The sequence below is a fragment of the Athene cunicularia genome (genome assembly GCF_003259725.1).
Source record: "Athene cunicularia isolate RWA chromosome 8 unlocalized genomic scaffold, athCun1 chr8_part1, whole genome shotgun sequence".
NCBI classification, from domain to species: Eukaryota; Metazoa; Chordata; class Aves; order Strigiformes; family Strigidae; genus Athene; species Athene cunicularia.
The window spans coordinates 16,648,163-16,665,871 of record NW_020799109.1 but is presented as its reverse complement, the minus strand read 5'-3'; the positions used below and the strand labels follow the sequence as shown (position 1 = coordinate 16,665,871).

Genomic DNA, 17,709 nt, shown 5'->3' with positions numbered 1-17,709 from the left:
TTATGTTATTGTGAACAGGACATCCAGGTGCTTACAAAGAGCTTTTGAATGGAATTTAACTCAAGTTGATACTTTGCAAAAGATGAGGGGAAAGTTCAGATTTTTGTCACAATAACCTTAGAAAGCCTACTATTGGAATGTTTTTTAAAAAGCTGAGTTATTTTTATAGATGCAGACATGAATCAGCCTGGAAATCATAACAGCACTTGGTTTGGATGTTAACATGGACACTAGTAACAGTTCAGAGTCTTTATTTGATTGCTCGTAGTTCTAAACTCACTTTGATGAGCACTAAAACAAGTGAAGCATTATTTTAAAATTAACTAACTTGAGTTAAGCATTGTGTAATGAACTGAGTCATCATGTTTGTATGCCTCCACACTGAGTGATACATGTCATTCTTAGTAATAGTTGAACACAGTAAATGCCTTCACAAGAAGTTTGGAGGACATCTGCTCTGGACATGATGAGATGGTAGCAGCAGTAGATACTAACAAGTATGCTTTTGTTGTGGGCTAAATGATGCAAATAAACCTGTGTTTTTTGCAAAAGACACCGTTGTTGAGAGTTATAAATGAAGCCAATTGATTTTTTTTTTCTTTTTTTCTTGTCTAGCCATCTAGAGAGCAGCTGTTTGTCCCAGCATGAATCTGAACTTTTTTGTACTAGCACAGTTGGGCTTCAATTACAGCAGAATTATAAGCTCAAAATATAGACATCAACGATTGAGCTGTTTGCTTTGTTAAACTTCTATCTGATATTGGCTAAGACTTGCAAACTAGGAGAACTTTGTAATTACAAGATGTTTTACGTAGTTTAGATTCCTGCAGTGATCTTGTTCCATGGGAATCTTTGTTTGAAAGGAAGAAATAAACTGTAAGAATTATTTTCAGTAATTCAGTAACTTATTTTACAGTAGTCCTAAAATTGTATGTACTTAGTTCTTTATACACATGTATAAAATAATCACTTAACTAGGTAGATAAAGGCTATTTATTCTTTTGTCTATTTTTTTTGTACCAACTTCTTGATAGAAAAATGCAGATAACTGTCAGGATCAGAGAACCAGTATAAATGTTCAGTGTATTAGTGAGCGTGCAAACTACTGTAAATGTAGGATTGCTGACATAATTGTAGTTGTTTAAAGAATAATGAATAGAGACAAGGTAAGTGAAGTTTTTATAATCTCACTATTCCATATTTCCTCCGTCTTTGTAATTATGTCATGTTTTAAGTCCGGAGGAACTTTAATTATGCAAGCTAGTATATGAGCTGTTTGTCAGTGCCTTTTTAAAATTAAAATCTTTATTTGATTAGTGAAAAAAAAGCTTTAAAAAAAATCTGGTATTTTTGATCTCTCGGGTATTGTTTCATAGCACCCATAGTTCTGGTTTTAACAGTCAGATCTTAGTTTTAATCTTAAATCTAATGTCTGATTGAAAATACAAATGTAGTTAAGCAAAATTCTGAGATGCTGTTCTGGACAGATAATGCAATGTAACATTTTTAGTTCTGCTTCCTGTGGAAGTAATGATTACTGATTAGTTCGCATCAGGAAATAAGTTGTAATTTTCCTGTGAATGATTAGATTCTTATATTCTAATTCATAGTATTTAGGCAAATATTGAGTTGGACCTGAACTGAGACAATTCATATTCTGAAATGGAGATGTATTCTTGGCTGTCCATAATGCCTACATAGCTAGGTGATGAAATGTTAATAAAATTCTCTTTGAGATTTCTGTCATATCATGTGTGATTTGCTTTTATGACTTGTCACTCCTTTTTCAGAGGGGTTAGTACTCATTAAATTTCATAGTGAAAGCTTATTTTTAATTACATATATTCACAGTTCATATTTTAAGTGAAATGTGAATTTACTTCATTTCAGAAAGGTTGTATTTTTTCATGTCCTGACTTGCATGTTTGTTATTAAAACACTGTCTAAAAGAAAATGAAGGCAGAGGTCATAATTCATAATTCATTGCTTACTATAAACAGTTAAAAATTTTTAACTGAAGCTTATTCTGTCATCTTCTCTAAAAACAGTGGGTTTTCAGGGTTAGAAGGACATGATTATGCAGTATTGACAACTGTATGTAAGATCAAAATGCCTGTCTTTATACAGTATGAACTTCTATTTTAGTAGCTGGAAAAAAAATCTGTTGTTAATTTATTAAGATTCAGCAAACTATAGAATCAATTGCATGCTATTAAACAAAAAAAAACCAAAAAAAAAACACCAAAAAAGTTTAAAAACATGTGACAATATACAAGATCAATAGGTGATGAACTTTGCTTTAAGAACATTAAATCTGAGTATCTTGCATAACTGACAGAAATGATTGACAGCTAAGTGGAAGCATCAAAGTTAGCCCAGCCTATATATATTACTTCAGCTAAGGCCTGTTAATGTGCTCTGTCTCTTTCTGCAATCACAATTAACTACAATAAACTACTAATAGTTAACTCACCTTAGGGGAGGGAGAAATAAAGTTTTCCTATTACTAGTCCATAATGCCCACTGTAATATGTCTGATTGCATTTTTTTAAATATTTTTTTTTTCAAATAAGGCTTTGTTTCCAGCAACAGTATGTCTCAAATGATCTTTTTCCTGCTTTTACATTTTTAATATAATGAATGAAAATTTTCATGTATCTTGAGTGAACAGTCAGTTGTTGAATAAATCAGAGACAGGTCTGGAACTGTGATTCTATATAGGATCTTATCTGTAGTTGCCATCAACACAATAGTGTATTGTCTCAAAGAAAAACAGTTCAACAGAAAACACACAATAAGTAAACTAGTAATTTAGATTATTTTTTTTCTGACATTAACAGCTTCTATTTATTATTACAGCTTTATGCAGGAGCTGTCTTAGAGGTATGTGGATGAAAATTGGGAAGGTTCCCTCAAGTCCAGGGTAAGTAAAGCCACTACAGCTCTTTCAAATATGAAATACTGTCACAGCTGAATGACAAAATGTGCTTTTAAGTACTCCTATAAGTAGTCATAAATTTTGTACATTATATCAGGAAAGTTGCATTGACCTGAGACTCATGTAACTGGTCTCTAATAATTGATAGATGAAATTATACTGTGCACTTATGGAACTGCTTTCTTTTCAGAGATCCTGCAGTATAATTGTTTTGTCAGTGGATAATGACAAGTCGACTAAAATGAACGGAGTAACAGTTGTGTAAAAGGAAAATCAGTACTGTGTGGTGGGAGAAAGCTGAAGGAAAAATATCTGTGAGAAATTTCAAACTGAAATTTACTTATAATTAGGGGAAGACCTTAGGTGATAGCAGTGCTTGGAATTCTTTTTCTATTATTTTCTGTAATGAAAATTCTAATACTGTAATTTGGACATAGAGAAGAAGACTAATTCATCTTTAGACATAAAATTGCACAACCAGCACATATCCATCTACCATGGCCGGTATTAGTACCTCCCTGTTTGAAGGCTGATTGACAAATTTTAAAAAAGATTTTAACACAGGTTACAATTAACATAAATTATGCTGCTTTAAACCCTCTCCTGCCACCTCTACCTACACAGTGTTCAGTTAATTGACTGCAACACCAGAACAAAGCTATTCTCTCTCCTCCACTGTTTAAAATGCCAAAAAGAGTTAAGTGACTTGTTCTACTTCAGGGCATGAGGAGGTTAACTTGTTAGCACAGGAGTCCATAATATCTCCATCACCCTTCAAATTTAGCAAAATTAAAAACATTCCCAACTGTTGTTGTCCATTCACTCAGCTGCTTTATGATTGTGAATTTTTAACAGTAAAGTGCTCATTTGAGCTATAGGTTTCAAGGAAATGGTCAACCTGTTAGCCTGACTCCAGCCTGCATTTTGTCCTCCATTATCTTCATATGTTTGGGTCCTAAAAGGGAATGGTTCTCAATTTCTGCTGTGTGCACACTATGAAACAATACTCCAAAACCTTATAGTACCAAAGGAAAAACTTGAACATTCTAGAGATTTTTTTTTTCCCTTTCAATCCTTGGTTATCTAAACCTGCTCAAAGATTTACATCCCCTTAATCATATAGCTTGCTTTTTAAAATGAATGAATAAATTTCAGTGTTTTTTTCAGTAGGTTCTCTGTTTTGACTACCAGTTCTTTGGTACAGTAAGAATTAAAAAAAGAGGACTGACTAGTCCACTTAAAGATCTGTTTTGCCTTTTCATCACTCATTTCTGCAGTTGCCCAATCTAAATTTATCTTGACCAAATTTACTGCTTGGGTGTGAGAACAGGTTGAAAGATGGGATAAATTTTAAGAGCATATTTAGAAATTTTAAGAAGCAGTAGAATATATTCTTCCAACTGGTGTTTTTCCTCACATTAGTGTTAATGTCAGACTGCTACTACTTAAATTTTTCCCCTTGATTTTTAACTTCTACCAGAAACAGTATTTAATGTCTCCATCTTAATACATTAAAATTCAAGAAGTGTTTTTATTTCAACTTTTCACTTGGATGCTTGCTATGGAAGTTAGGTTGCCTGAAGGTCATGCTGCTGCTTTTGGAGCATTGTCTTTGTAGGCTTCATTGAACTGTGTCATTGACAATGTCTCACTGCAAATAACTCTTCCTTTCCCATAGCTTCTGCTAGGATTTTGTTGTGGGTTTGCTTTCTTTTCTTTGTTTGTTTTTTTTTTTTCAGAATATACACAAAATGGCACCACTAACTGCATGACAGTGTATGTATTAGAATACATGGATTAGTATATGTTACTTCTGTTTCTGATGGTGACGTCTTCACCTTTAAGTACCTGTGTAAATTGTTTTGTCACTTGGCTTACTTCCACAGACTTGATTTGTCATGGATTACTTCTGGATTATATTTTATTTGGCCAAATGATGAACAGTGGTTTTTTTATAATGAGATAGTTAAGGATTAAAATCTGCTGAATTAATAAAGGTTTGTAAAAATTATACATTGTTAGTTACACAGTTGGAAAAACCTGTGCGTGCTTGTGGTTTCTAAATGCAATATTCTCTGGTCCTTCTGTATCAAAATTTCTATCAAAATTACTGGTTATATATTTTTTAGCTACAAATAGTTGCTGAATATAGCTGTATGCCTGAAATGTGAGAATCATTAGATATGGAAATATATCTGTTGATACTGGGAAAGCAAAGAAATGACAAGTGATGAAAAAAATCTAGTCCTCAGCAAGATGATATCAATCTTAAACTGAATGTTACTCTTTGTAATATCATAACAAACTACTAAATGTTTTTGTGAATATGGCCAAGGATGTCTTATTATTTTTTTTCAAATACAGCTTCATGTGATGTCAGTTAACAGACCACATTTCTGTAAGTCTCTTTAAGTTCAGTACTAAAACATTTTTCTTAAGTTGCCCTTAAAAATAAATTGCTCCATTACAAATGTTTTACTATAAAATTCCTATATTACATGTATTTTGAAATTGTTCTGTATAAAACTGTTCTTAAATATTTATCATTCAAAAGCACTCCATCAAAGTAGAACATTGAAAACATAAGTGACAGGATTCATAGATGAAGCAATATCTTATTATACCAGGTAACACAGAAAATGTGACAGGTTTTGGCTGACATCCATAAAGCTAATGCTCTGAAATAGAATAATAAATTAGCTGGGTCAGTGATTAATCTAGCATATTTGTTTTAAGTTGACTTTTCAGTGGCAGCTGTGTTCTGTTCACGATGAGATAGGAGATCACAGTGTCTAGACTTCTATGTTCTTTCCAGTTTGTTTAACAAGAACTGAATTAGGCTGGGTTTCTTCATGGAACATTTCTTTCATATTTCTTTGCATTCTTTTTGTTCATCAGTAGAATAACTCTTACCTCCCCCTGTGTGACTCTCTTCATTAAGAAATGGACATGATCCCAGCAAATCTGTTACAGAGAAAATGTCCTTAATCCTTGAACTCATGCAGTATGCAACTACATTATGTCCCCTGACTTCAGAGTCCGTAAGCACTCTGTTACATTGTCCAAGTTCTGCAAGTGTGAGGGAGATTCATTGAGCTACTAAAATGTAATTTGCTGAGAGATTATATTTTTAGGTGAGATCACTTATTTCCTGGTTATTTTAATCTGTAATTCTTAAATACTGGAGAAAGTCATTAACCTTAAATCTCACATTGGTAGAAATGTAGTAAAACATTTAAACATAGAAAGAAATTTTTGTAAACAGATGATACACAAACTAAAACAATACTTCTCAGAAATGTCTCTTGCCCTACTGCTTCTGCAAAGTACCCTGTCTCTTTTTTTTCGTGAAGTTTCTTCAGGCTTGCTTGGAGGTCCGTCTTGGATTTGCTTTTGACAGCATGTGGTGCTTTGTATAAAATAATGAACAGCTGCATTGTAACTTGATTAATAGACTACAAATAGTAGTTATTGATGTGCCATATGAATTTTTAAATTTAAATTCTTATCTCAGACTGAGCTTCCCAAAAGGTAAAGAGCTATAGCCATTAAAATGTAAATGAGTGCTTGATGTCTGTTGTAGTTGGTCTCTTTGCTAGGGTCTCCTGGTGTTTTTTGAAGCAGGTTCATGTAGTCTTCGAAACTGCAGAGCATGTATTTGTCCCCAAAACAAATTATTAAAGAGTCTGAGGAAAGAAATAAATGCTTTTGGTTTGCCTGTGTGCCCGGTGATTTACACATTCACATTTTTAGCAAATATTGCCAGTTGTCTTAGCAATGCTTATATACTTAAATGACATAATTAAATTCTGGGTTTTCCTGTCTTTATAAAACACCACTCTGCTTCTCTTCCTTTTGTTTTGGTTGCTTTTCTTTTCCATAGGTTTAAAACATGACAGCAATGCCTCAGTAAAAACAATTTTTTAAATTCAAGTTCATTTCAGGTACAAAATGGTCAAGTCTGTTGCCCAGTTCTTTTTGCTTTTTTTTTTTTCTGTGACAGTCTGCACAGTCTTATCTTTCTAATATTTTTTTTTTTCTTTCAAACTGCTTGTGTCTAAATTCAGGGCCAAGTTGTTAAGCAAACTACCTTTTATTTCATTAGTTTATGCTAAGTAATATTACATTTGCTATCTGTTTATTGAAATTAACTCAGAACAACTATTTATAGATAATCTTCAGATGTACTTTAATCATACTTTGGTGTATTAGTATTAGATCACTTCAGTTATTTCCTATAACACATTTTGTATATTTTTAGTCAGTTACATATGCTGCATTGAGTTGCATGAAGCACCATGCTACTGTTTGATAAAATGTAAATCTTCTGAAAGATAGTAATAATTCATGTGCTTTCTATTGCTAATTCAGTGTGTGAAACATTCTTCCTTATTCATGAATGATGATGGAAGCATTCCTTTCTGATGTTGCTCTTAGAGCACTAACAATTCTTTGCCCTGATCTTTTGGTGTAATACTGAGGGTCGGGAGGGATAATCACCTTCAGAAAAGTATGCTGCTGCTTTTCAATGTACAATCAGCATTTTTAATGAGGCTTGTCTGTAATTTGAAGCTGTGTATCTGTACACAGCGTGAAGAGTTTAGAAGAAGCTAAAGCGTTCTGTTTACTAGAAAAATATCATAAACTGAGAAGTCTGTCCAGTTTAAAAAGTTGGATGCATCCCCACGGGCATACATGGTCCTCATAAGTGTTACAACAGTAAGCAGTGGAATAAATCTAAACTAAAAGCACAGCTTTTTTAAATAACAAAAGGATTAGAAGTTTGAACAAGTGGACTTTGCCATTACTGGCAGATACTTGATCACATTAGATAACTTGCTGGAAGACATGCTTTAGCTTACCAGGAGGAAAAATTGTGCAGTAAAAATTTATTGCTGACCTTGTGGTAAAGATTTGACTAGTTCTGACGTGCTTTTCTGCCATTAAAATCTGAAACTGTTGTAATAGAGACAGTAAGGTTTTTAATCTCCTACAGAGTTCTCTGATTTGAGGCCATTGTAAACCTTCCTATGCATATAGAGACAGACAAGGCTAAACATGCTTGTCTGTGTGACAGTTGTTTGAAAACAAGTGTGAGATTTTACTGCCATTGTATATTGGCTGTTATTCAAGTATTAAGAAATTAGTTTAATTTTTTCTCAACATAATTTTGTATTATTTCATTTACAGAAGAGGCAGGAGATCTTTGCTTCTAAAGCAGGAATCTAAATAATGGAATATTCTGAATGTAGATATTCTTGGTAGTCTGGATCATGCCCTTAATATATTAACAGTAGGTGGTCAACTCTGTTTACAAAGTTATGCCTAGCATATAGATCTGCAACTCTGCATGGAGAGATGTGGTGTTGTATGTCTGTTTTGGGTCACGAAGTTTTCTTATGGTATATCCTACTGTACCTCAGAGAGAATAGTGCAGGTGTGTGCATGCATATACATAGACTTGCCATTTGGGCCTCTTAAGAGTCCTTGGTAGTCTCCATTTAGGACTCTAGGCTTTAATTCCAACATAAGTACATTTCACAGACTTTCTCAAAACAGGGAGGTGTTATATCAAAACAAAATGATGTTATAACGATAGTAATTTGTAGGCAGAGCCTACTCTTAGGTCTTTAAAACACTGTTCAATATTACCTCTTTTTGCAGAAGAGTTTGGTGCTGGGCAGGCTTTAAAATGACCGTATGCACCTGATCCTTTTCTCTGACCTTTTAGTTGTAGTTGATTGCCTGGCAATCAAATCTGCTCTGTAGGCTCACCTCAGGATTGCCTTCAGACAGAAGGCATATGCTTTGGTATTGCACATGTTTTATAAGACCGTAAGGTGAAGTGATTCTCTGAACATTATGTGAAAGGACAGTTGTAAAGCTGAGAGTAGAACAGCTCTGACTTCTAGTCTGGTGCTTAATTCACTGGAATATAGTGTCATGGCACCAAACTCGGAGTTCATCTTGTGGAAGTCAAAGTGGAAAATGCCTTCCCTGCTCATCCATGGAGGGATTATATAAATTCTTGTTTCTCTGCAGTGGGCAATTTATAGAGCTGCTATAGGGAGAAGAAAAAGGGTGAGGTAGCTAGAATGTCAGACATCAAAATATTAAATAATGGTGTAAAGATGTGCAGCCTTCAGACATAGGATTTAGAGGGGAAGCTGTTGGGGCAGTGCTGAAGGTGGAGCATGTGTGCTGCATCACATTGATAAGCAAGGAACCACATGTCCCAAGAGGTGCATTGTAGCTGCATCTGACTTCCTAACCCTGTCAATTCCATTCAAAGGCTGTTTATTCAACTTAGGGTATGATTTTGTGGAAAGAAAAAAAAAAAAAAAAAAGTGATGGGATAATCTGTAGTTTTAATGCATGTCAGTATATTAGTTTCTCACTTTAGCTTCCAAAATTGAGCATATACAAATTAAGTCATTTGTACAGTGAGTTTTTTCTTTGCTGCATTGCAAATGTGACTAATGCAGAAAGTCACTATGATCAGCATTAGAAATAAATACGCCGTTAACAGAAACCAATTTTGTTCTAGCTGTCTAAAATATCAGGAAAAATGCTCTGTAATGCGTCAGCTTTCAGAAGATTTAGACATTTGACATTGATACAAGTGTGTAATAGCTACTTTTAAAGTGACAACATATAATACTGCCTATAGAATACTTTCGTCTTCTACCTAATTCTGTTCCCAGTTTATGTGATCCAACACTGCAGCCAGTGAACAGCCACTCATGTCCAAATGAGCTTTCACCTGTCACTCAAGTGACAAATCATCACACCTGTTACAAGCTTAAAGTGCTGTAACCTGAGTTAACCCCTAAAGGCTATTCTTTAATACAGCTGAGCTCCACAGTTCAGATTTGATTCTGAAACTTTATCCATTTTACTGTGCCCTCTTGCTATTTTGCTTTAAGTTTTGCCATTAAGTTACCCACTGTACTGACTGCTTTTTACAACCTGCTTTTCATAAAAAGCCCTAGAGACTGATTTCAATTTAGATTTAAATTGAAAAAAATGTGGAAAAAGTGAAATAGTGCAATGTGTTGTGGACTTAACAAAGAATAAAATATCTCTGTGCTGCTTTTTTGCATGTTACTGTTCGTGGCAGCCAAGACAACTAACAGGTCACAAGGACATGGGAAACTCTGAAGTTAAGAATTACATCTTTGTGAGTTTAAATCAGAATTGAACTGCAGTATGTGAGCAAGTATTGGTCATTTAGTGCTACTTGAAATTGTTATACAAGTACAGCTTACAGTATGACATTAGTGAATAGTTCTGTAGAAAGAACAAAACCAAGCCTTAACTACTTCTTGGGTGTCTAGTATATCTGGCAGCTCATTGGACCACTGGTATTTTTTTTAACTTGTTTATACTGTATAATGGTTAGTGCAGCAGGGAGAGTATATGATTTTGATATGTACAGGGAGCACAGTGGAAGAGGGAAGAAAATAAATGACAGTATGTATATAGATACTGAGAAAGTGTTAAGGTAACTGTGTACAGTAATATAAAGATAGGTAAAAAGATGCCAGGGGACATCTCTACAATTACTGAGGAAAGCACTAGTTTGTGAGGCAGTACGAAACATTAGTCCTGAGGTTGCACTCATCTCCATGCACCAGCTGGATGCACTGCAATTTGTGAGAGATTCATTGTTGTCTGCCCTTGAAAAAGCAGCTTTAACATGCAGCTAGCACCTTTGTAAGAGTCAAACCATACTGACAGGGTTCATCCTTGGGGAGAGACTACTGACATACTACAGGAGTGTCCAGAATCCACTTAATGTCAGTACAGATACTAAATTCAGCCTTTAGTGTGAATGTAAAAAGGAGGAATAAAGACTGTGCTATTTTCTAAATAAATTTTAAATACTTCTAGAACTCAGACATTCATTAGGTTAAAGTGTTTGGAAGGGAGGGGATTATGCTCATACTTTGTCCTGAAATAATTTATATTGTCTTTTTAAAGTTAATGTTAACACATGGCCTCCTGGGTTGTGCTGTAGGGAAACAGGGACTGTGCTGCTGCGAATGCTTGCTGTTTGCTGATTAGTACTCCAAGCAAAGAAGTGTTCATCTGTAGCCCACCTCAGACTTGACCTTCTGTCCCTGTAGCTACATGAGAGGCCTTTGAGTCTATCTTAAAGCTGATTGCCTTTCAGAGTGTCAAGAGAAGAGGAGATACCAGCTTCTCTTCTTGTTTTCTTGCTGGTTTTCAACATGTAGTCTTGGAGATCACTGCAAAACAAGATTGTCTGTCTTGTTTGCAAGAATAACACCTCTACCCACAGTTTCCTCTGTGCCCTTTCACCCGCACTGCTGCAGCCTGTGTGGAGCATGCTGATGGGATGTGTGTCATATTTAGCCTCCCTCACAAAGATCATCTTCAGCCAGATTTCAATCGCTCTAATGCTTTTTCTCACATTTGCATGTCACAGCAGCATATGGGCCAGTCTGCTGAAGACTGTCAGTTGTACATGCAGATAAACTGATTTAGACAGTTGCACTAATGTTCAAGGAAATTCCAAGCAGATACGAAGTTTGTGTGGAATACTAGCAAAAATAGGGTGTTCCTTAGACATAATACATTTAGTATTATTAATTTGGTGAGGATATTAAGAATGTTAATACTAAAATATCTTCTGAAGCATCATTACAAAAGAAGTAATTCAGGGAATACTAGCTTGAATGTAAATCTACTTTATGCAAGTGGAAAAGAGTTTGATTATCTTTCTTTCTTCTCTCCAAACCATAGCTTTTGTCAGGAGTGATAAGCCAAAACTCTTCAGGGGACTGCAAATCAAGGTAACCTAACTTTTTTTATTTGGGATGTTAGGAAGAATTAAGCTTGGTGGAAACAGTACTCCTGTGGATTGTTCTTTATTTGCTGATTAAGTAATCCTCTAGCAGAAGACATATATTTATATTGCCAGTATAAATCTTTATGAGTTCCTGCTGCTCATATTAATTAGTTTATTGCTCAGTAACTGTTTGGTACCAATTCTTTGTTGTTGTTGGGGTTTGGGGGGTTTTTTATTGTTCATTTTAATCTAGGAAAAAATATACGGGAAGCCATAAGTAATAGCAGATGGCAAAACAATGTGAAGAATGCTTGCATTCTGTCCTTACTCTGTGGATATCTTGGATTTACTCAAGCTTATTCTGCCATAGTTTCGCTTTGTATGGTTCTGTTCTCCCCTCATTTTCTGAAGAAGCTGCTGTTTCCATACAATCAGTGATTCCTAGATTATTTTTCCTCCTCACTCTCAGAATTTCCTTCCTGTGTTCTGTAATTCTGTTTTTCTTTATAGTCTTCAAACATTCAGCTTTATAGAAATGCATTTACTGAATGGTGTTTCTTATGGCTTGCATATATGCAAAGCTGCACTGCCTTAAACTCTAGCAATTCTTTGCTTTCAAGATCTAGTGTAAGACTTCACCTTCCCCTTAAAATCCTGGGTGAACTTCCAGCGTACTTCAGATATACATCTTGATTCTTACATCTTGTGCTCCCATCTCTATTCACCAAATGGCACCATCTGGAATCACTTCATAGCTATGCATGGCTGCAATAAGTGATTTGTCTTCTCAGCAGCAGATTCCATCTAAAACAGATTTCCTCTGTCTGTCTCATGCATTCATGTCTCTGTGTCCTCCAGTTTCTTTCAAAAGCTTTCTCTCTTTCTGCATGACTGACTGTTTCATTTTTATTTTAAACTTTGTAGCTGTATTGAACATCAAAGCAGTCTGGACTACAATTGGTATAGCACACTACCAGAAAAAAAATTAGTGCAAATGGATCTGTATTTTACAAGACTGTTGGAAAACGGATTAGAGATGCCACTAACTTCATTAAGTAAAATCAACTAGGTTAGCTCAATAGGGTAAAATAAAATACTTCTGGAGAAATCTTTCTATAAACTTAAATGGTTAGAGCCTTCTAATACTGTTAAAAGCTTTTATTTGCATTACATATTTTGTGACTTGGTGAGTCTTCAGAAGCATTAAAGTATTATGTTACCAGCAAAGCTGAGCAGGCACAGATACAACACAGCAAGAAAGAATGTGATTAAATTAGAAATTGGTAGTAGAACTTCAAGCTTTTAAAGTAACCAGAAATTTCTAAAATGGTAAAAAGGCTATTGATTATATATTAAAAAAAAACAATCATTCAGCTGCTTGATTCAAAAACCCAACTTCAGCAACTTAAAACAATTGAAGTAGAATACAGTCTTTCAAACCTAGGCTTATGGCATTGCCCCCCTGCATATGCATTAGCTTGTGTAGTGGGCCAAGGAGAACAAGTAGATGATGTTTCTCACATACACACCTCCTAGACACCTCCACGCTACCCCTTCACTTGACTTGTTTCTCCACTTTCCTTTCTTTGACATTAAATGCAAGTCGGAAGCCTGTACTGAAGCTGTTTCCTACCTGGTTTATTTAAGGCAGGTAACTCTGTTCTGGTCCTCATAAGCATTTACTCCTCTTAAATTAATGTGTTTTCATTTCCTGTGAAATGAGGCCTCTTTGTCCCTTATTCTTTCATCTTTTCTCCCACCCTTATTTGTTAGAACTACTCAAGAAAGCATCTAATCCACAGCTGCAAACACTGGCCAACTCCTGCTGGTGGAGTGTGCAACCTACAGCATCTCTCTGTCTTTAAAGCTTCAGTATGGTGTCTCCCCTCTTACCGGTTCTTCCTTTGCATATGCACACACACACAAACTCTAGCTTTGAACATTTTCTTCTCCTTTGAATCTGAACAGTAGGTGAAAACATATTGGAGGAGAGGAGGTAGCAGCATAGGAAAAAAAAAAAGCTGAAAGACTGATCTTATAAGCTTAATTTGATTTTTATAGATTTGTTTTCTTCAGGAAAAGTAGAATACATTGTTGTTAAACACTCTAGTAGTGAAATTCATAAAACCAGATCAAAATACGTGGCACTGGAATATTTATAGCATTGAGCATTGTCAAGAACAATGTCTGTTTGTTTTTTTAAGAATTCTAAGCTTTAAAAAGCCAAAGCTTAGGTTGATTTCTTAGCATAAATTTTACTGCCAAAATTTGCCCAGAATACTCTGATGTAATTTAGTGCTCTTTTCTTAAGTATACATGGTGTCACTCTGGTCTTTTTACTATTTGTGCTTTGACATCTTTTTAACTGATGTAAATCAATTGGAGGCTGGGGGATGAGTGTTAATATGGAGAATGCATTTCCAGCCCAAGGTAGCTGACGTGGTTGTTTTTTTTTTTCCCCTGCAGTATGTGCGTGGTTCTGATCCTGTACTAAAGCTGCTGGATGACAGCGGGAACATTGCAGAAGAACTGAGCATCCTCAAGTGGAATACAGATAGCGTGGAAGAATTTCTAAGTGAAAAATTAGAACGTCTATAAATCATTGCTTGCAATCCTCTTTCCTTTTCATGTTTTGTCGTGGTAGTCTTCTGTGTGCTACAACTGAAAAAACATTCCGGCTTCTATATTAATTTTAAAATATCTGTTATGCTGTACTAAACATCTTGTAATTAGAAGGGGAAGCTTCAACACACATATCTGACAAGCTGACAAACAGAATAGCTTGCCTTCTTAATATATTTCAGATCTTAATGCATTTATCACTAACAAAATTTTTTAAAAGTTAATTATGCAAATATCCGTTTGTTATAATTGGACCTGTTTTTACAAATGCTCTTAAAACTGAAGAGCTTCAAATAATCCAAATGATTACCATGTTTTTTGTCTGCTGCTGTTTATAAGAAAATCAGAACCAAATGCAATGTACTATCTCCCAAAGAAATTTGACTGCTAATGCCCTCTTCTTTTTTTGTATTGGAAATGTCCTTTTTATAGAAGCATTGTTTATAGTGAGTATCTAGTTCACAGGTTTTGAAGCTGATGGAGGAACTCATGCTGCTCTGGTGCTATGACACATTTAGTAAGTACACTTTAGTGAAGACTACATAGAAAACCTCTGAGGTGTATGGAAGTCAGATGTCAGGTGTGCTTTACGTTAAGTGTTTTGCTTCAGAAAACATGAGATATAAGTCTTGAAAAACCTTTCCTTCAGATTTTAACAAATTTATTGGAAGTCTGTTGATCAAATGAATTTATAAACTGTTCTTTTTAAAATGTTTATTTTTCTTTGTTGAAATTTATGTGAACAGGGAATATAGACAGTATATATGGTAATGAGTCAAATCCATTATAACTTGTCAGGTTTTTTCCACTTAAAGTGAATAAACACGGTAAGCAAGAACGATGTGGGTTTTTTCTGAAGTCTAATTAGCAAGTAAGTCTTCCCTTTAACTACTTCATGCACACCAGTTTTTGATTGGATAGATGTTATGCTATAGCCTGAATTCGTCCTCAGTTTTTCTCTTCATGTATAATTGTAGATCCCAATAAATTTCTCTACAATTTACAGATTTTACTCCCAACTTCTAAGAAGAAATCATCAGCTTCATAGCAGAACAATAAACTTGGGACTGACACCACACTAAATTAGCAGAAATAATACACTAAGGTCATTCTTTAAGCATAGCCTCCAGAGTTTCTACTCCTGAAATATTTTTATAAACTCTTCTTTCTAAGGTGCAATACAGCAAGGTCACGTGATGTTATCCTCAACTGGTCTCAGCCTCACTCTGTGCCTTTCACTCTTGTTCTTGTAAAACATGCTGCTTATCTCCCAGATAACTAAGTGTGGGACAGCTACAATAGTGGTCACCACTGTCTTAAAGAAATATGAACTATATGCAGAAAGCACAAATCTTTGTAGCTGGTGCTAACTTATCAAACATGGATTTGTTCTTGGGACATGTGATGTATTAGTCAGCAGATCAGCTACAAGCAAAACATGTGGCATGACAATGCAGTATTTGGTAGTAAAAATATGCTGCCATCCACTGGTCTTTTAATATACTGACTATATCCCATACTTCTCATTCTTCTGTTTGCCAACAAGGGATTTCAGTTTCTGTGTTGGTGATTTATTATTCTGTTTTAGCAGACTTAACCTCATCTTTCTCTCCAGCCTTAGGTCCTCTTTACCATTCAACAGAGGGATTGTTTGCTTCATTTGATGTTCACCAAATATGTCTCTCTGCTTCTTTCTCAGTATTTATTCCTTCCTTCTTAACATGATGACCAGTGGGTTTCTGAGCTTCAGCCTCCATTTTCTTTATATGTCTTCCTACTGCCAGCCCACTACTTCCCTACACAAACTTCCTCTTCTAACACCAGGTCCTTCACTCCTGCTCTTGCTTGTCTTTCACAGAAGCAGGGAACTCACTCTTGTACCAGGAGATAACCATCCTGTAGTGGAGAAGGATGACAGGTCAAAGAATTTCTCCTCCAGCATAACTGGCTTTTATGAATGCAGTCCCAGTAGTGTTTCTGAAGCCTTTTACCTTTTCCAGGACTGGTTCCCACTTATTTTCATCAAGGAGACTGGACATGATCCTTTCTCCCAGTTTTCCTCCCTAGGTTCTTGATTTGCTGATTCCTATTTTATATATTCATCTTCTCTTGTAATACAGATATTTATTCCCGTAGCTTAAAAGCAGACACAAGGTACATCCCTGTATTTCCCTATATATAGGAACAAGTCAAGAGTCTTCTGTGATTCTGTTACTGAGCTGCTGAGCCCTGAACCTACTCAATCTGTTAGCCTCTAGCAAAAGCTTAATTACCAGTGCTTCTTGACCTGTTGCCTGTTCTCCATGCTGTTCTTGAAGTGTCAAATTCATCCTATCCTTGCTTTATTCTTTCATTCTATCCTTTAGATGATACTCAGGTTCTTGGCTCTACAGATACATGCTAGGAACATTTAACATTCTGGCAGAACTGAGATGGGCTTTGTGCTAAAAGAGGCAGTTGGAGTGGGGAGTAATTTCTTTTGGAAATTCTTAAGTTTCTATTTATCAGTGTGGGGTTTTTTTTTTTTCCTCCAGTCTGCAGCTGTGAAAATTCATAGAGCTCAAAAGGTTATTTTGGCTTGTGGCAATTAGCTACACAAAATATAAGGTTTAAAGCTCCCGTTTAAAAAGGAAGTGATTCATTTTTACTTATAGCCATGGTAAGCACCCAGTACTTCATGAAAGGCATTCACTCAGATTTATGTAAGAATTATTTAGTCTTATATAATGTTCTTGTTGTGCCAAATCTTGAGAGAGTTAATGAAAGGAAGAATAAAAGCAGCAAGCATGCATGACTGAGTTGAAACATGAAGTGTCCATCTACCCCTTCTATCTTTTTAAAAGGAAAAAAAGGCAACTCATCTTGCAGGAGAAAGTATCAGTGCTTTTAGAAAAAAAAATTTAAAAGTTTTGTACATTCCATTTTGTACAGAGATATGATATGTAGATGAATTTGAAGCATAGTGTACAAGCTACTTGGAAGGTTTCCTAGGTGCCTGCTTAGTCATAGATTCCTGCAATGTGAACAAAATTATTGTAGCAGGCAAAAATCTGTTTTGGAGCTAAAGGAAACCTTCCAGCAAATATTAAAATCATGGAAAGAAAGTAAGGATTCAACTCTGTTTTATTGTTTCATCACACAGATAGAACGAGAACAGGTTGCCAACTTAAGGAAGAGCACACACACACCCCCCCCAAAAAAAAAGTACGTGTTCAGAAACCTGGGCTCCTATTAAATATAATTTTTGTTTGAACCTAGACTGTCAGAAGCAAAGGAAATCTTCCGATGTTCCTTTTCAACCAGGGACATTAGGCCCCCTTCCCCTCCCCCCCCC

General features: G+C 35.4%; 1 protein-coding gene across 1 annotated transcript in view; it reads left to right on the top strand.

The window, feature by feature from the left end:
* Window positions 1-15,214, top strand: part of SELENOF (selenoprotein F) — a 29,756-nt gene extending 14,542 nt beyond the window's left edge. The window contains exons 5-7 of the mRNA XM_026853921.1: window positions 2,860-2,923; window positions 11,708-11,757; window positions 14,220-15,214. Coding sequence (XP_026709722.1) covers window positions 2,860-2,923; window positions 11,708-11,757; window positions 14,220-14,351 — 246 coding nt within the window. The 3' untranslated portion in view covers window positions 14,352-15,214. The remainder of the gene's footprint in view (window positions 1-2,859; window positions 2,924-11,707; window positions 11,758-14,219) is intronic.
* Window positions 15,215-17,709: the final 2,495 nt, after the last annotated feature.